This window comes from Anabrus simplex, chromosome 5 (genome assembly GCF_040414725.1).
Source record: "Anabrus simplex isolate iqAnaSimp1 chromosome 5, ASM4041472v1, whole genome shotgun sequence".
Taxonomy (NCBI): domain Eukaryota; kingdom Metazoa; phylum Arthropoda; class Insecta; order Orthoptera; family Tettigoniidae; genus Anabrus; species Anabrus simplex.
In genome coordinates, this window is record NC_090269.1 from 360,149,617 (window position 1) to 360,176,605 (window position 26,989).

The 26,989-nt window shown below is 37.3% G+C and overlaps 1 protein-coding gene across 1 annotated transcript in view; it reads left to right on the forward strand.

Moving 5' to 3' along the window:
• rhea (Talin_middle and talin-RS domain-containing protein rhea) overlaps nt 1-26,989 on the forward strand; it is a 419,010-nt gene that overhangs the window by 347,745 nt on the left and 44,276 nt on the right. Inside the window, exons 36-38 of the mRNA XM_068227664.1 lie at nt 18,350-18,466; nt 25,085-25,270; nt 25,661-25,877. Coding sequence (XP_068083765.1) covers nt 18,350-18,466; nt 25,085-25,270; nt 25,661-25,877 — 520 coding nt within the window. The remainder of the gene's footprint in view (nt 1-18,349; nt 18,467-25,084; nt 25,271-25,660; nt 25,878-26,989) is intronic.

Sequence of the window (26,989 nt, forward strand, 5' to 3'; positions counted from 1 at the left end):
GGAAAAAAGCGACGCAGTCATGATGTCAGCCTAAACTAGAGGTGAATAATGAGATTGTTACGTCTACTCCATACTTCTTTACAGTGTCGAAGCTTGGACACTAACCAATGCCATGGAGAAAAATCCAATCCAAGCCTTCGAAATGTGGATCTACAAGTGCCTGCTCAAGATTACGTGGATCCAACGTGTCCAACAAAAAAGTCCTTTGACATGTGTTATCAGCCTGAACTCATGTTAACCATTTAGGTATAATTTACGCAATAATAGCAATTGGTCTTTTAGGATTTGTTGTATGGGCACACCATATATAGTTTTTAGACCATGAAAAAATTGCATCAGACTTATAAAAGAAGGGAGGAATGATTTCTATGGAAAATAAAATCCTGTGCAAAGAAAGACAGGTTAAGAAGACATAAAAGAATAGAACCGAGATGGGGTTCAAGAGAGAACAAAGTATAAGATGAGAGAGATGAGTGAGAAAAAGAAAATAACAGTTGCACCAAGGAATGGAACTAATTGTTCAGATTCTTTCCAGTGTGACATCAGGCACTGATTAATATATCAAACTATAGCTATACAGATTGAGTGAACCTGCAAATAATAATGACAATTGTACACATTTATAAAAACAAAAAGGAGACAATAAAGGACAGATTTTTAATGGCTGGCAACCAAATATTACATAACTGATGGACATTGATCATGTTAAGATTGTTGGGATTCTCGTGTATTTTCACTGCTTCCTGTATAATCGTAGACCTATTGTGCGATATACGGTTAAAAGCTCTAACATCTTGAAACAGAACATGATCCGAAGATAAGGTGTTCTCTATTATTGCCTATTTGTCTGGTCCCTACAGTTGTTGCATTCAGGAAATGCCAATTTCATACCCTGCTATCAGCAACTCTGAATATTATTTTCTATGGTTTTTCCATTTCCTTGCCAAGTGAATCTTAAATTAGACCATGGTGCTACTTTTCTGGCTCTAGTCCTTTCCTATTTCATCACTGAAATTCTATACGAGTTAGTACAACATTAAACACAAAGAAAAGAAAAGAGAAGAAAACCCTGTGCTCAGCACTGCCCACTATTTGTTACTCTGGATTGATTCTGCCATATGAATTGCAGTGTACAATACCCTGCAATATCTAATTTGTTCATTAAGATGTCTGTTTAATACAGTCTTCCTTTTACTAAATACTTCCAACTGTTGAACTGACTCAAGAAAAGAAAGTAATCTACATGCTTATAAGTTTATTAATGTTAGATTAATGCTTAGATTAGGTTACGTTAATTTTATAAGAACTGCATATTTGTGATAGGTATGTACAGCAGCTGGAAACTCATCATAATTTAACATCACAGATATCTGTCCTACCGCACCTTTTGTGGTTACGTTTTTTGTATTCGTGCTTTATTTTAAATAAATGTGTGAAGTCTCCCTTACTGTAGATATAGTTTAAGTACTTATCCTTGTTTCATTGAGAGAATTCTTCATGTTGAACATTGAAGAAAATTATATTTATTGTTAGATTATAAATTATAAAATAGATTATTTTTTTGTTTTATAGTTATGTTGAAGATTGTTTTTTATTAAAATTGGAAATATCTGAAACAGTATCCATGAAGATTTTTTATATTTGCACACTATTAGTGTTGCCCTTTTTAAAATTGTCTACCTCTGCATCAAATACTGCCATCATAATTTTAAATTTCATTAAGGGAGCTGTAAAGGGCATAGTATAGTTGTTAAAATAAAATCCATAAATATATTATTGCACATCGATGGCTAGATTGTGCTGTAAAATATGTAAACATTGTTCTTATGATAAAATAATTTTAAACATTGAATTCTGTATACAATGTTTCTGTGTGAATTAAAGAAAGAAAGAAAGAAAGAAAGAAAGAAAGAAAGTTCATTACGGTAATAGTATAGCTTAATGCGTGGGCTGAATTAAGGTTTATCCAATTCCAGTTTTGTATTTGGTCTTTAATTTTGCTGTACAGTCTTGCTGCAGAAGTTGTTTCATTATCTGCTGTGAGGAATGAAAATTGATGTCCAAAGAAAGTGTGTTCTTCATCCTAGCTTTTTATTAAATGATTAATATTTTTGTAATTAATAATAAAACCATTTAACTGTGTTGAGTTGACCGATAGGGGGCACTTGGTGTCATGTCTCGTAATGCGTACGCGCGAGCGTATCGTCCGAACTAGCCTGGTGTACAACCTAGGCGACCATTCACCGAACTTTTCCGACACAGGTTGTATAACTGTGAGGTTCTTCAGTCTTTTGAAACTAATCCAGGTTAAATAAAATTAGAAAATACTTTTTTTTTTAAAGAAAATATTTTATAACAGATTATACCTGAAAAGTTTAATTAAACACAGAATGACATGTTTTGTTCTTGGAAGAACATCATCAGATTCTGTCAAATAACACTTTTAATTATTAAAATGATTATTATTTATCATTATTAACAAGTGTAAAGCGATTTATGTTAAAATTCTGTGTACACCTTCCTAAAAATGGTAGCAATGAATGAAATGACTGTCCTCCTCCTGTGCTTTCTCTCTCCTTACTAGTCCAGCATCATCCCTGGCATTCCACCAGCTGGCTTGTTTGCCAGTAACTTCCCCTTATGTTATGCTAGAAACTAGAAAATTCAGCAAACCAACCAAATTTTAAAGCTTGTTGCACAAAAACCATTCAAAGCAAAATAAACAGCAATCTTAATAGCTGCAAAAGCAGATAAAAGAAACACAATGGTCATAATGAAAAAAGACAAATACATACAAAAACTAATTCATAAAAGCAACAGTGGTATACAAAAGGTCATATGCTACCAACCAATCAGTTTCAAAGCTTCATAAAACAAGTGATCAGAAAAACAGATTTCATTATCACCAACGTGGAAAAAAATAAAACCCACAAATCGCAAGATTCTAACACTAAAAGTACTTCCCAAAATACACAAAGACTCATGTTCCACGAGACCAGTAGTCAGTTTCAAAAAGTTACAATATAAACAGACTGCTCAGTAAAATGCTGAAAGAAAAGACATCAGTAAAAAATGACAGATCAATTAAAAGCACATTGGAATTTACAAAAGAAGTAAATAACTGAAAATAACAGAAAGCACAAGAATGATATATTTTGATATCACCAACATGTACACATACCATGCCAATGCACATAATAGAGAAAACATCTAAAAGAAAACAGTTCACCACAAGAAAGAAATAATCAACCTGTTGAGAACAGCTTCAAACCTATGTTCAACAACAAAATATATTCTCAAAAGGTAGGATTAGCCATGGGTTCACCATTATCAAGATTAATAGTGTGAACATACTCCTAAATAACTTAGAAAACAAACTCTTAACCGAGCAACGTTCCAAAGGAATATTGCCCTGGAGCAGATACCAGTATGTTGATAATGTAATATGGCATTTATGGTAATGATGTTACAATGGCACAACACTTACTAGACAACTTGACTCTTCATACAATTCAGTAATTAGACAAATGGGAAAGATCAACTTTTTAGGCATTGCAGTTGAAATAAAACCTAAACTGTCATACAAAATATACAGAAAACAATGGCTAATAAAACTTCACATAGCCGGGCTGAGTGCCTCAGATGGTAGAGGCATTGCTCTTCTGACCCTAACTTGGCACGCTTTATCCTGCTCAGTCTGGTGGTATTTGAAGGTGCTCAAATACGTCAGCATCATGTCGGTAGATTCACTGGCATGTAAAATAACTCCTCCAGGATAAAATTCTGGCACCTTGGTGTTCCAAAAACCATCAACTCACCTGATCACACATAAATTAGCAGGACTGAACACAGTGATACACAGAGCTAAAACCCTACCAATGCAAAAACAGATTTGAATAATGAAATACAAATAATACAAACTGCAGAAGAAATCATCCATCCGGCACAGTCGACCGTTTATTAAGAAACCAACAAAAAAGCCTAAACAGACCCCCACCTAAAAACGATAAATATGTAGTTCTCAATTTTGTGAACAAAAAAATTTACAAAATAGCTAACATTCAAAAAGCAAGGTATTATAATAGCATTCAGAACAAACAACACATTGCAAAAACGAATTAGTAAATGCAGTCTAAATAAAAATGACAATTTTTATCAATCTGGATGAACTCAAATGCCAAGAACCAAATTGTAATGCCACATCTATTGGCCAAACAAAACAATTTTCACACCAGGTACAAAGACACAAACATGCAGTTTGACTCAACAGACAATTGGCCTTCTGTGAACACATACAGTATATGACAATGGCTGCCACTTCGTGGATATCAGCACAGATCTAAAAATATTACACACTGAAAATAATAGAAAATAATCAAATATAAAGGAGGCAGTAGAAATACACATAATGAAAAAGTCCAACTGGAATAACCTAAACTTCTAAAAGATTCCCCATTATTCACTCTGTTAAATTAAATCATGTACCAGTAAAGCACAACAATTAAAACTCCATTAAATTATATTATTAATAATTTATACTGCTCATTAATCATTTCCTTAATCATTTTCAAAACCATTTCAAAATATCATAATAATAATAATAATAATCATCATCATCTCCAAGTACAGTTCCCGAAAGTCGATGACGTCACTGGAGCACGACGTAACCGAAAGTTACCGGCAAACCAGCTAGCTGGTGTAATGCCAGTGATGACACATTGCAGTCCTAACTGGACTAATGAGGAAGCAGAAGAGGAGTACAATATAAGTTCAAACGTTTCAACAATTGCTAGGAAAATATGCACAGAATTTTAACATAAATGTTTTTACACTTGTTATAATAATAATCTTAAATTAATAATAATAGTAATAATAAAATTTTTTGACCAGTATCTACAGAGGGAATTTGAATGGCAAGGAAATCTCATGACCTGTACCAACACTCCGAGAAAATCTCAGACGCATTTAAGAAAAGACATTTGAAATTTTCTGGACATATTCTCAGAATGAGTAATCAGAGATTGACCAAAAGAATTCTGAACCTTGCCCTATCAATGAAAGTAAAAACAATTGGCTGCTCGAAGTTGGAAAAGATCTTCAGGAAATAAGCATCACAGATGACATTGTGTTAGACAGATCTAAGTTCAGAAAATTAGTCAACAATCACCGCTTATAACATAATCCAAGCATCACCACCAATAAAACCTGGTCAGACGATCGCAAGAAAAGCCACAGCGAGAAGATGAAGAGATTTTGGGAGAAGAACGAGGCAACTACTTCAGCATAGTTTTTAAAAAAATTTCTCCATTTAGTTCCAAGTTTTTTTAGGTACCATACTGGGCTATGTCCCATAGTGTAGCTGGCATCTTCACTACTAGTGTTTTAGCAGGAGATTTGCCAGTTTCAAGTAGGTTAAGTAGCTAGTAGGTTATTTCTGACCACTGATAACAAAATTTAAAGTCATATTTTTTTATGAAACTCGGTGCTTCCAACTTCATTGAGCTAACTTTAAGTTAGAGAAGGGAACAGTATAAGTTCCTACGTCTTGTTCTATGCTGAAGTCTAGCTTGAGACCTTGATGAAACCAGATGCCATCTTGTATACTGCGTTTGAGTATGATACACACATGGATAAAGGGCACTGAAACAGTTGACCTCTCGGCAGAGAAAGGAACTACCGTCACCTTCAAACTGTGTTTCCTTCAGAGAGCGAAGTAAATTACCTATGATAACATTTTTGAAGTCTCTACTTTCTTCATTTTCATCCTGACCATCTTCTAAGTCTAGTAGGTAAAGTACCAGAGTACTGATTAAAAGACACTGGTGTAGATTTATCCTTCTAGGTATTTAGAAATCTTCAGAGCAGTGTTGATCTAACTGATGAAGCCAGTTCGAAAACTGCCTAATTTTATTTCAAATAGAGAAGTTAAATTTAACCGTCCAGCTTTCTGCTGATAAATACTGTCATCATTATCATCCCCTCTCATTTTCTACAATCCTTGCTACCCTTCTCCAAATGCTGTAAAATGTAATAGAATGTTATATTTTTTGCTGTATTTTGAAACCTTAGGTTATATTTTTGTTGCAATTTGATTTTGTATTTGTGTTCATCATTGTATTTATTTAATTTATTTCCTTAACATATTGTTTATATATTTTATTACCTTTTATTCTCATTTGAAGTAATAAAGAAATTACGCCATGCTTGCTATTTTTGTTGATCCTTGTATCCTATAGTTATAAACAAATGCGTTTGAGATGTTATCTCTAGAATTTTTCCTTCAAGAATCACAGAAGTTCTTGGAAAGTATGATTAACAGGATGGGTAATATATACCTGTGAAGAGGCATAAGGAAATAAGTGGTAAGGAGACCTTGGAAATCTAGAATGAAGATTAAAGATGGAAGTAATACGAATATATTCCAGGTATTAGTAAAAGTGGAATGTGGTGTAGTGTTCATGGAATTGACACCAGAAAGAAAGAAAGAAAGACACAAGCACACAAGCATACATATTTTGTAAATATGACAGAATTTAACCATCCCTAAAACTACTACTACTACTACCTCCTGGCATTTCTCCCAATTTATTGCAATTGACACTTGATGTGGATTTGGTGCAGTTTTACTGCCAGATACCCTTCCTGATGCCACCCTACGTGGAGGGATGTATTCACTACTCCACGTTTCTGGTGGTTGGTAGTGTGGTATGTTGTATGTAAATGTAGAGAAGTGTACCAAGATGAACTCCCCAAGGCAGAGGACTTAACCACACACACTTAAAATCCCTAGCTCAACTGGGGATCGAACCCAGGGTCCTCTGAACCTTATGCTAGTACTCTGACCATTCAGTCAAGGAGTGTGACTTCATTCATCAAACTATCATCATAACCAATTCTCCACTCCAGCAGGCCGGGTGTAGGAGTGAACAAGCCTCTTCCCAAGGCTTGTTCTTTTTCTATTATCATTGAAAGCAATCCTGTTTACCTCTTCTGCTGACTTGCTTTGCCTGACACAGTTGAGGATTTTTCTGTTTGGGTGAACTCCCTTTAGTAGTCGCTACTTCATCTGTAAGTCAGCAGATTGAGTACTGAAATGCCTCATCTGCCAACTGCACCATTCTGAATGTCTCCCTGTCACTGAAGCTGCTGTTAAGGACTTCATCATAACACCGGCAAAGATACTTTTATGAGGTACTACCAGCTGGGCCAAATGGACCAAGGTTATTTTTAAAGAGGTGTTACTCCTCTATCACTTGCCCTCTGTCCTGGTTTGTGACAGGCAGAACCTGGACGCCCATATGTTGTCGTCAGCCAGCATCAAAGCAAGTGAAAGATTTTTGAAGCACGTTTTTATCCACCCTCCAATCTTGCAGACCCACCCTTGAAGTATCTTGTGGGGTTCCTTGAAATAATCCTTGCTGATAATATCTTTACTCCTCCACAATTGACTTCACTGTATTCCTAGTCCACCTCCATGGCTAAATGGTTAGTGTGCTGGTCTTTGGTCCATGGGGTCTCGTGTTTGATTCCTGTCTAGGCCAGGGATTCAAACCTTCATTGGTTAATTCCAATGGCTCAGGGTCTGGGGTGTGTGTCATCTTCAACATTGGAATTCTCCATAGGTAGGGCCATCCTCACAGATGCACAGGTCGGCTATAGGTGTCAACTCGGAAGACCAGCGACAGGCCCCTCCGGTGGTCATAATGGCATTGTCATTATTATTTTAGTGTATTCCTAGGGTCCAAAGCTTGTGTTTTAGTTCTCTTTAATATTTGCTTTGAAGGTTTTACATAACCGTGTCTATAATTATTGTGGCAGCCCAATTCTTTAAAATGCATCTATAAACAGATGCAATTCTGTAGAAGTGAACAGTCAGGGGCCAGCTTGGCAACCACCTGCTACTGAAAACCCAATCATATGCCATTGATAGGGTGTTAAGGGACAAAAGCAAGTGATCCACTAGAACTCAAAGGTTGCCAGCTGGAGATCAAATAGTCGAAGTGACAATACTCCCCAGTAAGTTAAATTGTACAAGATCCACCTTTTCAATACAAGATATGTTGTTGATTAAAAGTACATCATCATTTATTAAATGGTACTGGTTTCAACATCCATGGACATCATCAGCCAAATAGAGTCATTATACAAAGATACGCTTTAAAGTTAAAACACATAAAATTCACCCTCACAATTAAAATTATCTATAACAAGTTAAAATATAAAATATGTTTATGCTAAATGTCCAGATTTGAATATGTAATTAGTACAAGATTGACAACTTGTTAGTCACGAATAAAATAAAAAACTGAAGCTGAGAAGCCTCATAGAAATAAATTCGAAGTCTTTGACAGTCTTAAAATTTTTAGATTTGGGTGCTTTGTGCAGCATTGGCATCAACGTATGTACGTTGACCCTATTTCGCTGATGATGACGCCCATGGATGTTGAAACCGGTACCATTTAATAAATGATGATGTAATTTTAATCAACAACATATTTTGTATTGAAAGATGGATCTTGTACAATTTAACTTATTGTTTTGTAATCTCTATTCAATATGGACCAAACATGCAATTCTTGACTTTAAAAAAACTCCCCAGGTTGGCAGTAAACAGCTAACATTATATCTAAAAATGTCAGACCTGTGTTTCTCATTTTGAAAAGAAAATTCCTTGCTTACAGAAGCATAGTATGTGCTAGATGAGGCAGAGGGTGATGAAAAGAATTGCTCTGAAAATGTTCTGAGCTGAGAGGGACTAATATACCAGTGAGGAGAGAAATACTTGAAATCAGGTTTTCTGGTCTAAACTGAAGACAGACTAGTCCATATAATCAGTTAGCTGATGTTCTTCACACTGTGACAATACATTTTCAATGTTAACATCTTTAAAGAATGAAATTCACTTGCTATATAGGGTTCTCGTTCCCCAGCTTAATAGGAGAAACATTGCTTCTTCCAGCAATAGGACTAACGTAGTATCTATCTAGGTTAATACTCATCTGGATGTAAGAATTGGTGCTAGGTAAAGGTCAAAAGTTCTCATTGAAGATATCTGTGAGTTGTATTGGACAATCTCAGGAGAAGGTTTAATTTTGTCTGTTAAGAATTCATGAATATCTTGTAGATTACACGGCAACTTGTTAATGGCATATGTTTTGCAGCTGATATTATGGGACTTGTATTCGTTCAAACTGTGACAGGAAAATTAAGAATCCTCTGTTCTACTTTCCACAGATCTTCCTGGAATAACTGCCTGTTCTTTTTGTGGTTTTTTTACTCACTCACATGAATCTCTGACGTAGGCAGAAACAACACGTTGCTTTACGCAAAGAATCTGGATTTTCATTAAAAAGAAGTTCAGTTTGTAGATGGTATTGACTATCTAGGGGACTAATAACCTGATAAACTGATGATAATTGTAATGTTATTTAATATCTCTTTAATTGCTCTAAATTTTTGAGATGCTTGGGTGCTTGTACTGAAAGTCAAAAAGACAGTGCTTTAGTATTTAAACATCCTCAAATGCCACGTACTTCAACTGGGGTCGAACCTGCTATCTTGGCAACAGAAGTATGATGACCAACCAATTGCACCCTTAGGTCAGGTCAACTGTTTTAAACTGAATGTGACTGAGAGGTGAATTGTTATGTAACTCCACCTAAAATAAGTACTTCTCGTCATTGCCAGTGGAGACCTGTAGAAACATTCTTGTTTACTTTGGTTGATCTTGGTAGGGAGAGGTCTTGTGCTGCTCGATAGAACTGCTAAAGCAAGGTAATGGGGGATGTGGCGACTCATTTGCAAGCTATATTTGGGCACTAGAGCACAGTGTGTGTGTTGCAGACTTTGCTAGTTTCTGAAGCTGTCTCATACAGCTAGTAAATTCACACCATTAACTCATGCATTTTGTTAATATGAAGTATTTCAGGTAGAATAATGTGCATAGTCTGGAGTACCTTCTCCTACAACTCAGTGTGCTTTACTTAACCCTCTTAGTGCCGGCTCCCTTATTGCCGTGGTTGCTAAGAATGCCAGAGAGAAAATGCCTATTATGCAGCACTGAAGATAAGAGCATATCCTATCCTCAATTTTCAAGATATCTCATTGCAGTTTACATTTCCTTGTAGCTAAGTGATCCCTGTCATTACTCATTATATTAACATCATGAAAATAATTCATACTTCCGAGCAAAAAATTAAATTTGTTCATGCAATTTTTGAAAAATATTAAAATTCAAATTTAGATCTCAGTACATCCTAGTATTTTGATCGTACTCACCTAAATTTGGTATTCCTGTGCACACTGATGCACTGTTTACTAGTTTGTAAAATATCAGTGTTTTAAGAATAATAGTTCTTGTAAAAATGGATTAAAATACTGACTTGGTCTAGCATCAGGAGGAGGTGCACGTTTAGGGCCGGATGTCTCAAGGAATGCAGGAGAGGGCTAAAATTGCACGTTGTGTTCGGACAAAATTTTACGGAAATCGGGAATCTGGTCACTCCGTCAATTCCACCATTATTCCCGTCACTATAATTACCGTCTTTATTGAATATTTCATGCATCACTGTCACACGAGTAAGTCAGATAACATAACTACTATCGTCATTGTTTGAAATGTTACCGGCTTATTATTACGCTCGGTATCATCTGAATCATCACCTGACTCGATATAATCAGAATCATCACTCAATCAATATACTGTACCAAATCGTCATCAATTTCAAACACAATACGAGAACTAGTTGCCATTATTACGAACACATGGTCTACAGGTACGCGCCAAACAGCTGAAATAGAAAAAATCATAACATCAATACAACATGTCGCACAGAGATTCTGGTGGTAGATTTGATGATGCTTGTTGTTTTAAGGGGCCTAACATCGAGGTCATCGGCCCCAGGTGGTAGATTTAGAAACTATGTAGTATCTACTACAGAGTGATGCCAACTGGAGCTACCATCTGTCAGACTTGTGCAAACTATTACGACTTTCATTGACAGCTGCAACACGGAGCGCAGTCGCGCTCCTGGCACTTTTCGCTAGGCTACAGAGGAGCAGGAGCGCGACCGTGCTGCCTGGCACTCTAAGATTTAATGCTGTCAGAACTGGGTAATTTTGCTGAGTTGTAGCTCACCGTCGAGTGAACAGTGGAAACACTGTCTTGAGAAAACTTATCGAGGGGCGTTGTATTTTCTCAAGGCAGGAAAATCTTTTATTCATTTTCGTTCCCCTTGTCCAGCTCCTGCCTAGTCGGGCTGTAGATGGTACTTCTTCACCATCGCCTGCCCTTTTCCGAGGCTGATAATTACCATAACTCATTTTTAGGCTATTGTTATGATGGGGTTGCCACTCCCAAAGGAGCTAAAGCAAAGCAATTATTCAGGCCACCCCTTACACGGGAACAGACGCCCTTGCTGCCGCCCCTAACATGGGAAACAAATGCTGCTGATGAATGGTGTATTTGTACTAATTCTTGAGTACTGGGCTGCCTCTTCCACAATCTCCACCGTTCCAAAGTCCATCTTCTTTGCTGTAGATTTCGTTGCGGTCTTCACTAGTAACCCTGAGCTGGGACCCTTGCCAGATGATACACACCTGGTCAGTGTGCACTGGAACTCAAAAGGCAGGGGCGCCATTCTTCGGACAGGGCTGCCTCCAAATAGTACCTGCTACCTGAAAAATTTATATCATGCTAAAATTTTGTAAAGGAGAGAAGATGAGAGGTTTAATTTTTTCCTCTCAGTTGAGCAAGTCCATGGGCAACCAAGGGGAAGCTACGACTACATCCCAAGAAATCCGATCTTGATAAATTTGACAAGTCAGTAGTACACAGATTATTCTTGGAATTTTTCGGTTTGTGGTTTTTTTTTTTTTTTTTTTTTTTTTTTTAATTGCAACTATCCAGAAATTACTTAATGCAGAAAATGAGAATTTATTTCCTTGAAATGGAAGTGTCATTCCAAAAATATTAAAGTGAATGGGAAAGAGTTACTGTTAATGGTTGTGAAATTAGGTACTCATTTTTCGTCCTGACTGCATTTGAAGTGAATAACCTTACGAGTACCAGAAAAAAAAAAGAGAGAATTATTTTATGTCCTCTGATGGCTGGCTCTCTTTGCAAGGTGATTTCTTAGTCCCTTCCTGGCCCCATTTTTACAGGCTTCCACTCCTAAAATATACATGTCACATTGTACTTTAGCAATATCTTCTGTGGGAGGCACATGCATGCATACTGTGCCCTTCTGAAAGGGTTGAAACTCATGGGTAGAAGATTCAATACCTGGATAAGAGATAAAGCTGTATGAACTAAAAATAAAAAATCAGGGCTTGAGAAACTGATGAGTGAATGTCATAATTTATTACAAATTCAATAAATATTACAACAGAAATCCCTAACTACTTGAACGATTATGGAAGTTTACTGCATTACTCCTAAGTGAATAAAATAAAAGTGGGCAAGGCTAAGTACAAATTAGTATAACAGACAAATGGGGTGAATTGCATAGAAATCCATACCTATTTCAACTAATGCCGGTAAGTTCATTTAAAGACACTAATTGGATTTATTCGTCGAATTAAGCTGACTTTGTTGCTGGGTGAAGTTAGAAATCTTTATAAATCAAAATTAACAAAACAACATTTGGTGTTAAACATAAAAAAATACACTTGTCAGCCTTTCTGTATTTCCAGTACCAGTACCTCTTCATCTTGGTGGAGAAGGAAGTTCTTCACTCTTCGGACCACTTCTTCTCACTCTTTCCTGAAGATGCTTTTATCCCATATAACCTGTTCCTGAACTTTCTTCCTTGAACTAGTGCCTTGGAGACATTGGTCAAATCCTCATTTCACTGCAGTTCCCCATAGAGTGGTACATTTCCAAGATGATCAGGAATTCTGCATACTATTCTGGTGTTAAGCATTTGAGAGAGATGGCTGAAAAATATGGGACCGCGTTTCCTTGGAACAAGTGAGAGCTATTCAGATTGAGAGTACACCTTACCTCAGGGGATATTCACCCTGGTCCAAGCATCCTCGTGGAATTTCTATCTTTTATTTGGATCCTCTCTATCTCAACCTAGTAAATGAAGGCCAAGTACTTGACAACATAACGGGCTTTAGGACATACTACTGTAGTGAATTGGCGGTATTTGGTCTGCCGTAAGATTGACTTGGACTGATAAATGAGTTTACTGAGGTGAGAAAAAATGTTTCCATGCATTTGGTCGAATTTTTCAGGGCTTCTTTTCCTGGTGCATTAAAGGAAATTATCTCTCCAAGATGATGATGATGATGATGATGATCATTATTATTCATACAGAAGTTGACATATACACTGCCATACCAAAAGTCATGGAATAGCAATATTTAGAGGTAATAGTTAGTGGCACCACCGTACCGTGACATCTTGATATTGCCCAGACCTGTATCAGGTGTGATCTGACATCTTGAGAAAGTTTAAACAGCCTGTGCTGATCATGACAAGGTGACATGAATTATTCTCTTTCGAACGGAGCATGATAGTGGGGGCCAAATGGATGGAACTTTCCATGGTCAGAGTTGTGCGGACATTTTAACATTCCTCAGGTGTATTGGAAATGCCCCATAGAAGGCATTACCATCCGCAGTGAACAGTACAGTGGCTGGCTACGGATGATTAATGATCACACTTAGCAGAGTCTGGCTAGAATTGTGTATGGTAACAGACAATCCACATTGGCTCAGATCACATCCACATTCAATGCAGGAGGTACCAGACGGATATCCTGCAGATCAGTGCAGCGTTCTTTAATACCAATGGGACATGGGAACAAAAGATCTACCAGAGTACCCCTGTTAACACCACAACCCCAGGTACAGCGTTTTGGCTGGGTGTGTGATGATGCTAATTGGACCCTGGAGGTCTGGTGACAAGTAGCTTGGTCTGATGAGTCGCTGTTCCAGTCGTTTTGGAGTTCAGGGATTAGATATGGCACAGGTCCATGAGGCCATGGGTCCCATTTTGTCAACAAGGCACCATACAGGCTGGTGATAGCTCCATAATGGTATGGGCTGTATTCATGTGGCATGGGCTGGATTCACCTGAACAGGTCGGTGACGAGTGATTGCTACATTGAATTGTTTGGTGACCACTTGCAGCCCTCCATGGACTTCACGTACCCATACAACGATGAGATATTCCAGCAGGATAATGCACCGTGTCATCAAACCCAGTTTGTCCAGAATCAGTTTGAAAATCATTCTGGAGAGTTTCAGTGACTGCCATGGCCACCTCATTTGCCTGATATGAATCCTGTTGAACATTTATGAGACATGGTGGTGAGGTCCATTTACACCAAAGACCCTGTACTTACAAATAACAGGAAATGGTGGGTTGCTATCCAAATGGTATGGGTCAGAATCTCTCTACAGGTGTTTCTTCCACTTGTGGAATCGATACCATGGCAAGTTGTTGTACTTGGCTGAGCTAGAGGAGGGCTTACACGACACTAGACCCCTATCCTCTCTCGGCATATCAAGTGTACATTTAAGGGCTGGTGGAAAGGTGACACATTCCATATGACTGGCTGGTGATTTTGAAATATTTGCATCACACTGCTCATACCATCATCTGTTCAAGTGACAAAATACAACCGTGTAGCACATACCCATTTCCTGTAAATAAACTGAACAAAATGTCTTGTTTACAGTCTTCTGTTATCTATAGTGGAAAAGAAGCACTTGCCATGTGTTTCTACTCTTACACACCCATGCCATGTGACAGGGATTTTGCAATAATGTAGAAACACAGAGTTATTGTACACTCCCTCAAACTTGCACAAAAATCAGAAAAGGCATCCAGAAATCTCATTTATTGTTGTGGAAATGAAGGAAATGTGTGACTGTTGATAAGACTTCTGCTGATATATGAACAGTAATGATTATTTGGTTATTTATGGAAGAACATAGTGTTTACATTGGATATTTGTTTAACCTGAGTGAAGCACCAGTAAAAGCAAATACGTAAAGACTTTTCATCATTCAGGTCTTGAGGACTGTGTGCTACCTATTAAGTAGAAATAAAGGCTGAAAAGTTTAGGGATTTTCAGGATCTATCGCAGTTTGTACCACCCGCTCAGGCTTTCGTTAATCAGCCACAGAGACGTGATAACAGCACTGGAAGACTTGTACCAAAAGAACATCATCAAAAAGCAAAGAACTGGATACACTGTAATGCTTTGTTAGATCATTCATTGATCATGGGTTCTTGTTATGATATAAATAAGCCTTAATTCATCCATAAAGCTTGAACTAACTCTTACTTCAATACCCACCATCTTATTTGAAATGGTACTGTATTTCCCAAACCTTTCCTTTTACAAATGGATTAGTATGTACCAAATGGGCACATGATACATGGTGGTGGTGGTGGTGGTGGTGGTGGTGGTGGTGGTGATTATTGTTTTAAGAGGAAGTACAACTGGACGAGTATCCTCTATATAACACTAATTGGAGAGAAAAATGGAAGGAGTCCATCACTTTGAAAAATGAAGATATCGGCCAAAGAAAGACAAACGTGTGAAAATGAAAACCTCTCTAGCCCTCGCAACCTAATAGCGTCAGGGTCAGAAAAGAAAAAGAGTTGACCAAGGGTGGTTAGATAGGATAGATGAAAGTGAGGAGCCTTGCACAAGTAAGTGGAAGCAGTGCCAGGACTCGGCTAAGGGCTCTGTGGTCACTAGCCCACATTCCAAGTTAGGAGCTCCTGGGGCCTCTTTTAGTGTTATCTTATGACAGGTAGGGGATACCGTAGTTGTTATTCTACTGCCCCCACCCGCAGGGGGTACAGGGTAGAAGATGTACGAAACAGGGAAGTCTTCAGAAGAAAGGTTGCGTAGTGAAAGATCTGCTGGGTGGGAAAACAAGAAAAAAGAATATTTTTGGCAGAAGAATGAGCATGAGTAAGCCAACAAATGACGTACTGGTGAAAGAGTCAGAGAACTTGAGAATATGGTGAAGTTGTGTGTTAATGTATTGATTAGGTGGAAAGTTTTTATCTTTATATTTACGAATGCAGTTTTGTGATCAAAACCGAAGGTAGTTCAAACAAAACTCTTAAGGCTTAATAATGATGATAATAATAATAATAATAATAATAATAATAATAATAATAATAATAATAGAACTTTGCCATTATTACAGACAACAGAACTGAAGCGATACACGCAGTGGAAAAACTACATGAATTTGCGCATAAAACCGGACTACAAATCTCTTATGAGAAAACCCACTATATCGAAAGACGGCCAGAAAATAAATGCCCTCTAATCACACAATATGGTAAAATTACATGTCATTTTAAATACCTTGGAGAAACTATACAGTTCTTGGGACTAAATCGGATCGCCAATGAACAAAGAATCACCAAGGTACAGAAGGCCTACAAGCTAACGTGGGCTCACTACAACAAGAAAAGCATTTCGATAGATGCAAAATTACGGCACTATAAAACAATAATTCTTCCAGAAGCAGTCTATGCAGCTGAAACAATGGTGATTGACGGACATGCTAAAATTAAGGACATAGAAAAACAAGAACAAAAAATTCTTCAGAAGATTTATGGGGCAGTCAAGATAAATGGATCTTGGTGAAGAGGCCACAGTATTCTTTGTGAGATTATGTGGTATGAGCCGTGTCACTAATCCTGCATTCAAGAGAGAGAGAGAGAGTTCAAGCCCCACTGTTAACAGCCCTAAAGATTGTTTTCTGTGGTTTTCCATTTCACACCAGGCAAATGCTGGAGTTCTACCTTAACAAGGCTATGCATACTGCCTTCCATTCATAGACCTATTCTGTTTTAGTGTTAGAACAGAGCAAAACATAAAGAGGAAGGAAAACACCTTACAGGTTATTTTGCATTCTATACTATTTCCTTCAGCTTTGCTCATCTATGTTCTGGAGTGGCTGATAAGTAATTGCATTGTAGATGTGTTCACATTATGGTGATAATAAGTTGGCATTCATGAATTAAAAGCCCTTCTTCTAAAGACTGAGCATCTTGGGCAGCAGCACGTTTGGTTCACTGGCCATTAAGTCTAGATTCCTTCTTTAATTTGCTTTCAATTTCCTGCACAATTCTAGGTTTCTTTCCCTCACCTGTCATACAGCTCTGGTTTAAGGTTTTCCGAGACATAGTCATGATTCATAACTATGACAAAAAGTTAATGAAATAGCCTGTTGATCAACAGTTAATCAAGAGAGAGGCATAAGGAAATAGAAGAGAACAGCAAGAGTATTACATACAAAGCAGTGAGGCTGTGGGGTGTTCAGGATGCTAATAAACCATTCAATTATAAGAGTACACCAGTAAGCAACAGAAAGTTCAGTTTTTAAAAATCAGTTGACACAAATTTGTGCATGCATAGCTTATAACTTGAGAATAGTCTGCAGAAAGCTGTTTTCTTGCAATAAAAACCAGTACATCATTAACTACAGTATGAAGGTGTACTCACAGACTGAAGCTAAGCCTCTGAATCAGAGAAGAATTAGCTGGAGCTGTGTCCTTTGCTTTTGAGCTGCTCTATTGAATAAACACATCTTCACTGGCCCACCTGCTTCTTGTTAGACAATTTGAGGCAATCTCTCTCAAATTATTCATTCAAAATACTTCCCATAATAAGCATTTTCATCAGCTACAGGATAGGTTATTTTCACACAGTGTCTTGGGTTTTTGCAATAATCATTCTACTGTTCAATGACTGGTAAATACAGAAACCATAGAAGCCCTTATTATAAGCTATCTATTGGTGATGGACATATGCTCCTGCTTATTTTTTTTACATCTAAAAATAACTCCCTTACCATTTTTGCACTGTCTGCAATCATTTGGCCTTGCTGGAACTTTTAAAAGTCTAGGTACATGTTTTTTTTTTTCTTTTCCTTTTACTGTCTTTCTCTTTTACTGCACGCACCTCATTCAAATTATTTTCACAGTATTTATCTTACTATTTAAGTTAAGAATGTGCTTTAACCTACACAAAATTTTGTTTAAATGTTTTTTTCATGAAGTTCATTGAGAGCAAAATGAATAATTTAGAGATAAATGGTATGTACAGAAAGGTTATAAGACAGTATAGTATCTTAAATTGATCATGTCTATAGGTCAAGTTACTTCTATATCCTTGATTTTCTCCTTGCATTATTGCTACAGAAAAACTCTTCTATACATGTATAAGGGGCTGATAATCATTGATATTTTCAGCTATTAAAATTAAGTAATGCAGTGAAAGGTGGAGTCCTGGGTAGATTACAACATTACAGTATGGAAAGTCGATATAACTGTACTTAATAAGAATTATTTTTGTTTCAGGTGATGGTAACAAATGTAACCTCACTTCTGAAAACGGTAAAGGCTGTGGAAGATGAACATACCCGAGGTACACGTGCTCTGGAGTCCACAATCGAAGCTATTGCTCAGGAGATAAGGGTGAGTCAATTTTCTTTCTTGTATTGAATGTTCAAGGCATCACAGTTATGTTGTAACAATATTTTGGATCTTTAGGACATTACTGAAGTTAAAAGTTGTTTGTCATGGGAAACACGAGGAAGGAATTACCTGGTGCAGATCTCTGCAACACAGTTTTCTCCTGAAAATGTATTTTATGTGCATGCTGTTATTGTTAGTGGTGGAAGTGCCATGATTTACATTTATCATATTCAGTCTCTTCCTAAATTTAGTTTATCATGGATTTATGGAACTGCCAGGTTGAGTGGCTCAGATGGTTGAGGCTGCTGACTTTCTGACCCAACTTGGCAGGTTCGATCCTGGCTCAGTCCAGTGATATTTGACGATTCTCAAATACGTCAGCCTCATATTGGTAGATTTACTGGCACGTGAAAGAACTTGTGCGGGACTAAATTCCAGCACCTCGGCATCTCAAAACAACTGTAAAAGTAGTGAGTGGGATGTAAAGCAAATACATTATTATAAATATGGAACTAGGTCTGATAACCACACAGTTAAAATCTCTAGAAGGTAACAATAGCCTTTGTTATTTTCATTAACGTAGAAAATAATGCAGTCAGTTAGGGATTTGAAAGGCCTTCAAGTTGGTTTACTGTCTTTGAAAGATCTGTATTTTTCAGTACAATATGTTTTGTATCAAGCAGATTAGAGCAGATGTAGGATGCAGCAGTTACATAGAAATGAAAAAGTTTGCACACAGTACGGTGGCATGGAAAGCTGCATCAAACCAGTCTATGGACTTATGACTCAAACAACATGTTTTGTATAAATGACCTATGGATCTTAAGATGAATTTCCAAAGAAGCCTGAAGAAGGTGTGAGAATTATATGAATTGTGTAAATGAATACTATAAATTTTATGCTTTAATTTACTGTTACCTGTAAGCTAGTCTGATAGTCTGAAAGTAAGTATTCTTTGAAGTCTGGCACACAAGTTCATTGCAATTTATGTACCCACTGGTATGTACCTCTTCCAGATAGTGACCAATGAACTGAACGAAATCACAAAACAGTATGATAATGGTAACTACCAAAATTAGTAAAAGGGGATGAAGCACATGGTCATGTATCATGGATAGAAAAAAGAAATAGTGCCTATAGACACCCATTTGTGGATGATGTCTATATTGAATTTATATAATGTTTGTCCAAGAAGTGAATAAATGGTGCTGTGACATACAGCTTTATCTGTAGTGATGTACATTTTTAAATATATAAGAAATTATGTACACCACTCTGAATAAAGCTATAGATTAAGTAGGAGATTAACTTACATCAGAATAACTGTCAAACGAGGGCCTCCAAGGCTGGCAGCCAATAATGCCAACCATTATGCTATGGAGATGGACATAATCAGAAAAATACATGAGTTGTGTATGGATATGGACAACTATGTGGCAAATATGGATCTTGGGTGCCCGTGCTTATGTACTTGGAATTTTAATTTCCAGTACTGAACTGATGTCAACATTCCACAAATATCTATCTGCAGTTTTTAAAACTTGCTCAAGGTTGACAATACGAGTTAATTATGTTCATTTCTTGTGGCTCAAATTATTGTTAACTTATCAGTTTAGGGTGGTTATCGAACATTAGATGTTTTTCTCAGTGTAGGAGTGTAGGAAAACAGATATATCGTTCTTTTGCAGTGAGAGGTGCATTATCATCTGTTTCATAGCTCTGTCTTTTAACATTTGGCTTTTGAAACCTTTTCCTCAGGTGAATCCCAGGGCAGCTACTCTCTTAACACATTGAACACTGGCATATTTGTAACCTGTTAACTGCTGTATACTGAGCATTTTAGCCATACTTTGAGACTATAATTTCAACATTTGTTGAGATAAATGAATTATTCTTGTTGTATTTGAGACTATAATTATCTCTCTCAGCACTGATCTTTTTTAATTTTTTAATTTTTTGCACCGGAATATGAAAGGGGGCCAAAATATTTGACGTTTTTTAACTTTTTTCTTTTTAAATTTCAATTCATGTTTGTAATTTTTCATATTTACATTTAACATTTTTACATTAGTACATTATTACTATGCTTATATGAGAGAAAAAAAGGATGTTATTTGTCAGTATAATCTTTTCTTACAGTCCCAATTAACAGAATTTTGACTTCGTGTGATAAAGTTCAAAACATTTAGGTAAATAGAGATGCGTATTGCAGCTTTCACATTACCATCGCCTCTCTTTCCTAGGTCATTTTCCAGTCTCTTTTAGTGATGTTTCTGAGCACACTTAACACACTCTTGTAGATCTTGCCTTATGTTCTGTTGATGGTATTTTCGTTGGAAAATGGTGAGCTGCGAGACGGTTGTTAGAAGATGGTGGCGACGGCAGATTTTTCTGAAATTCCTCTCCTCTTTTCTCCGCAAATACAGCTGAAAGATCCTTCATGTAGTCATTCAGATGACAAATCTTATTGTTATCTCTTGATTTCTTGTACAGAATGAAGGAATTGACCACTGCCACGGTGAAGAGATGAAAAAATACTTTCTTCAACCACTTCAGAGTTTTTCTACCAAATGGATAGTAAACTAGTAGCTTGTTGTTGTGATCCACACCAGGTTTGTTTACATTGTAATCTAAGATGACGTCTGGCTTAACTTTTTCCATTGTACCAAATCTAGATTTTACCTCGACTGTCAAGGCCAAAACACTATGTGCTGTCAGTAACATGTACACATCACGCATATCCCTCCACTTCAAATAAAAGTGATCACTTCTACAGAATGAAAATTCTCCTTTCTTCAGTGGGAAATTCATGAGATTTTTTGGAAGCCCCCTTCTATTTTTCATTACAGTACCCACCGCAAGGGATTTTTCCTTCCATAGCTCATAAAATAACACCGGGCTTGTGTAAAATCTGTCCATATAGATGACACGACCTTGCCCTAATAGATTGCCGCAAAGTTCACGAACCAGTGTTGTGATGGAATTGTCCTTGTTTCCAGCCCTTCCATGGTACATTTTTATGTTTACTACGTAACCGGATTTGGTGTCGGCAACCATGTAAAATTTGATCCCGTATTTATGCAGTTTGTTTTTCATATACACGCGAAACGAAATTCTGCCTCGAAATGGACACAGGTCTTCATCAGTTGTCAAGTTAAGTTCTGGGTAGAATGAAGTTCGGCATTTTGCAACTAAAATATCATAAAATGGGCGTATTTTATGCAATGGATCATAATCAGGCTTATTTCTGGGTGTAAAAGTGTTATTATTGTTTACGTGCAGCATATTTAGAATTTGAAAGAATTGATCCCTGCTTAGTAACTTCCTAGAGAAAGAGGTTTGAATTAGGGGATGATTACTTCAGCAGTCACTTAGTTTTGGCAATTTCACAATACACATATGAAGCACTATGCTGAAAGAATAACAGTTCAAATTATTTTACTGTGGTCCACTCTTTCCAGGTAGAACTTGGCTTCAATGTTCCAGCTTGCCGCATTTCTGCTTTACTCACAGCAGCATATGTTAGTTTCAGTTTTTGTAGATTTTATTATGCCTGCACGGAAAGCACAGAAAAGCAGTTGAACACAGAACTCTCACTATTTATATTAATGTTCACACCACTACGTCCTTGAAAATCGGGAAGAGATTGTTTGCTATCTTCCTCAGTCCAGTTGTAAGCAGGTGCAGACTGTCGCCTCAGAGGGAGAAATGGCCTGATGAACTGTTCAGCGAAATCCCGAACCTCATAATCGTTACCTTCATTACCTGAAAAATAACAAGTACCGTATACCAATATATATTGAAACCGTAAGTTGGAATTCAGTTACAAGTTAGCTGATGAACAGAATATATGCCACTGGCGGATTTCTGTTCATATTTTGATATTGTCGTTATAATTGTATGTATCTTTACCTGAATAACTGACAGATCCTTCATCATGATCACTGTCATCCAGTTCGGATCGTGAATTACAGTTCATTAGAGTTTCTATAGCACTATCGCTGAGTGAGTCAACACAACGTGATGCCATTGTAGCAATGAGCGGAAAAGCAAAGCGCGCGGAATACATTCTCGCTACTCTTCAAAGCAAGCATTCGTATTCTATCCAGCGAAGGTCAGTGCTCCCATTTAGCAGCAGTATGGGGTACTGTAAAGTTGTCATTCATGTTTACGGGAAGAGATATGGGCGTATTTCCAGCAAGCGGTTATTTATTAGTTAAGAAACCAAGCCCGACCGCCGCTTGGGCACCGTATATGGCAGTAAATGACAGAGCCCGAGCGTTCATCGTGTTCAATGTGTTAACACAATAGCTGCCTCACAAAATCTGCAAAATTTCTTCTTAGGAGGCTAACTCCATGTTGTTGGGTGCTTCATGGTTTGTGAAATTTGAGCGCACTTCAGTGTGTGTGTGTGAATTAACAGTGAGATAGTATAGTATGGGAATATCTTTCATCTCCATCAGTGTGTTCATAGCAACTCTCTTGTGGGAAGTTGATTTTATAGATATTAGTGGCTTGTTGGGGCAATAGGCTCAGTTTATTGAGAACATTTCAAGGAAGTGAGAATTCAATCAAATTCTTACAGTTTTGTGTTTCTTGTGGAATTATTTGTATTAATGACGGTTTGGTTGTTTCTAGAACTGCCTATCTTTAAGTCTGAGTTTAAACTAACATTCATTTTCCCCACATCGGTTTAAACTTTTTATCAAGTTTAAACTTGGTTCAAAGTTAAACCTTCTATATTGTAGGTTTAAACTGCTCTTTATATTAAACCTTATTGACATTTTATTAAAGTATGTGTGATTTTCCTAGTAGAAGGGTTAGTTTTGACTACCACTACTGCAGTATTTACTTAAATAGAAAACTTACTAAAATTAGTTGCCAGTAACTTTTCCACCTTGTCCTAACTACGGTACCACACTTGAAAATACACTCCTCTCCATTTTCATTAGATATTTTAACTAATTTCATAATGTACAACATAAAATCTCTGTATTAATTTGCACAGTCATTTTAGGTGCTTGACTGAAAAAGCATTAAAAAGAAGGTCTCGCATGCAACCGTTACCACACTCCATAAAGGACATTTTTATAGCAGCCATTATGTATGCTATCTTGGGTTTTTCAGATTGCTCATGTTTTGCAGAGTGACATCAGTCAGCTATGAAATTATGTTGTACAACATTTTATCTATACTCCAAAATAAGCTTTTCTTCTTGGCACCTAGATGACTTCACTTGTGTTTGTTACTAATGTTTCATGCGTGCTACTGCAGATTGCTCTTTAGTTGTAAGCAACTCGCAAAGTGCAGACACGGTAATACAGTATGACATCAGCATCTCACAGTATGGTCTTCCGTCAACCAGTGATTATAAATTTTGATATTTTTGACCTGCATTGTACAAATGATTGATTGTTGAGTACGAACTCATTACTCTTAAATTAAGTCTCTTAAATTATTTCAAATGGAAATTTTGCATATAAGTTCTTCTATTTGCTTCAAAAATCACTTTTTTTTGCAAAAATATAGCAAATTTGTTAGACTGTATGAAATACAGGATGTTTTGAGATTTCAAATAATTAAATAATACGTTGGGGGTTGTATATCAAAAGTAATGACACTTAAATCTATGCTTTCTCAAAATCTGCAAAATTTGTGCCACTAAATATTCACTACTCGTAGATTATTTTGTTATTTGTGTGTTTTTTTTACATCTTATTTAAAGTATGGAAGGGGGACACCGAAGTTTACTAATGTCCAGGGGGAATTACATTGAAGAGAAAAAAGCTTAAGAGCATTTTTTGGTGAAGAGAAAGATGAAATGTTCGATATAGCAAATGTTAGTCAATAAGATGTGTGGGACTTGGGATGATTGGAGAATACACTATCTGATCAAAAGCATTCGGACACCCCAGAGCACGCATAATCTAGAGCCTATGCTCTTGGAGCTCTGACGGCTTGATGTTGTTCTTTGCTACGAGATATCTGCAGAATGGGCGGAGCATTGAACTGTTATTGATTGGCTCATCAGTAAGCCTCTAGTCAAGATCATTCTCATGCTTCCCAAGTTTCCCTAGTGATTGCAAAGTGGACGTGAGTGTGAAGTGGAAACAGGAAGAATGACATAACAAAGCCATGACTGGGTAGGCGACGTCTTTTGACCAACAAGCCAAGCATCGAAGAACACAGTATACAAAATTCACATTTCATAGTGTGAATTCTGCAGTGTTGCTAGCACCATGACTGTGCACTAGGAGATAAGAGGACTGGGGTTCAAAGCTCGGACATCTGCCCATAAATGGAACATTTTGCTGGTGAATGCTAAGCATCATGTTTGGTGATGTAAGGAGCACTCCCACTGCACACTCCTGGGCAGTATATCTGAAGAATACTTCAGGGGACAGTTTCGAGTAGATGTCTGGATACTTTTGATCAGATAATGTAGTAATGCAGGGAAGTGAGGGCGATAATTACAAAATTGTAATTGAGAATCAATCAGGATGTACATTCTGTTTCTTTACCATGAGGTAACCTTATTGTATCTTTGTCTGTATTCATTTCACTTTGCACTGAACTTTTTTCCGTTCATCATTGTAAACGTGTTAATGCTGTTTTCAGGCTCTGAACTCTCCAGACCAACACAAGAATCGTTATACGCCAGAAGATCTTGTTCGCAGCACAAAAGCGATCACTGTGGCCACAGCCAAGGCTGTTGCTGCTGGTAGTAGCTGCAAGCAAGATGATATCATTGTTGCAGCTAACATGGGTCGCAAAGCTATTTCTGACATGCTCACCATTTGTAAGGTTAGTAATGGATGAAGAATATGAATAGTTATGGTAGTGTGAATATTGCTAGTAGATGTAGACATAGATTATGTTATTGTGTCCTTAGGACATCATGTTGTATTGCATAATTCTTGGTAATTATTGGTATACTGAATGTAGATGGAGAGGAATTTCCTATTCCTCTATTGTCAGACAACAGGTACTAATCAGGTTAGAGATAGCTTTTACTTCTACAAAGCAAGTTCTGTCTAAACAAGACTTATCTCGTCACTTAGTAGCTGTAAAAGTTCTTGTTGAAGAGAGAGTCCATTTCACACAGTGAAAGATTTGTGGAAATATCAGAATCTGTGATTTATAATTTTTACTCACAAGATTAAATTAATGAGGAATGTAAATGTAATATTTTAGGGTGCAGCCAACTCTTCCGATGTGCCAGATCATCGAACTCGTGCCATACATGCTGGTCATGATGTGGCTGTCCAGTATCGTGAACTTCTACAAAATATTCTTCACATACTGAGTCGACCAACTGGTGCAGTGGATGCCAAGCAGAGCTTACCTCCCATCTCCCGGCGCATTGCACAGTGTGTAACAGAACTGGTTGCTGCTGCTGAACTGTTGAAAGGTAGGTCTTGCACTTCTGAAGTATCTTACACTAAATATCCTCTAAGCAACAAAATTTGACTTTTCACATGGCAGAGTTAGCAGTGCTAAATATGAGGTTTTTAAATGTTAAGTGTTTTTTCAATCAATCGGTCATCATTGATTTGCATTTAGGGCTGTCGCCCAGTGCCAGGTTTTCTATTAGTTGTTTACCTAGTCTTTTCTTAAATGATTTCAAAGAACTTGGAAATTTTATCACACATATCCTGTGATAAATCATTCCAATCACTAACTCCTCTCCTTGTAAAATAATATTTGCCCCAATTAGTCCTCCCAACTTGATCCTTATATTATGATCTTTCCTACTTTTAAAAGTTCCACTCAAGCTTGCATCCAGGAGATAGTGGGTTCAAATCCCACTGCCGGCAGCCCTGAAGATGGTTTTCCGTAGTTTCCCATTTTCACACCAGGCAAATGCTGGGGCTGTACCTTCATTAAGGCTATGGTTGCTTCCTTCCCGCTCCTAGTCCTTTCCTATCCCATCGTTGCCATAAGACCTGTCTGTGTCGGTGCGAAGTAAAGCCACTAGCAGAAAAAAAAATCATACCATGCAATCTCTGCTCTGACAGCTCGGAACATACCATTTAGTCAAGCAGCTTGTCTCCTTACTGCAAAATTTCCCCAGCCCAAAGTTTGCAAGATTTTCGAAACACAAATCTTTTGTCGGAATTCACCCAGAACAAATAGTGCTGCTTTCCTTTGGATGTCTACCAGTTCTCGTATCAAGCAGTCCTGGTTTGGGTCCCATACACTGAAACCATACTCTAATTGGAATGTTAACCAGAGACTTAAGACACCCTCTACTTCTCATCTTTATTAAAACCTTGTTAACGTGATTACCCCAATGAGGACCTTTCCATGTATTAACACCTAGGCATTTACAGTGATCTCCATGGCGTACTTTCACACCATCAACACGGTAATTAAAACTGAGAGGACTTTTCCTTTTGGTGAAACTTACAACCTGACTTTTCCACTTGTTTACCATCATACCATTGTAGAGATCTTTTTTGTAGTTGTTCACAATCCTCTAACTTATTTATTACTCTATAATTTGCAAAAAGCCTTCTCTGT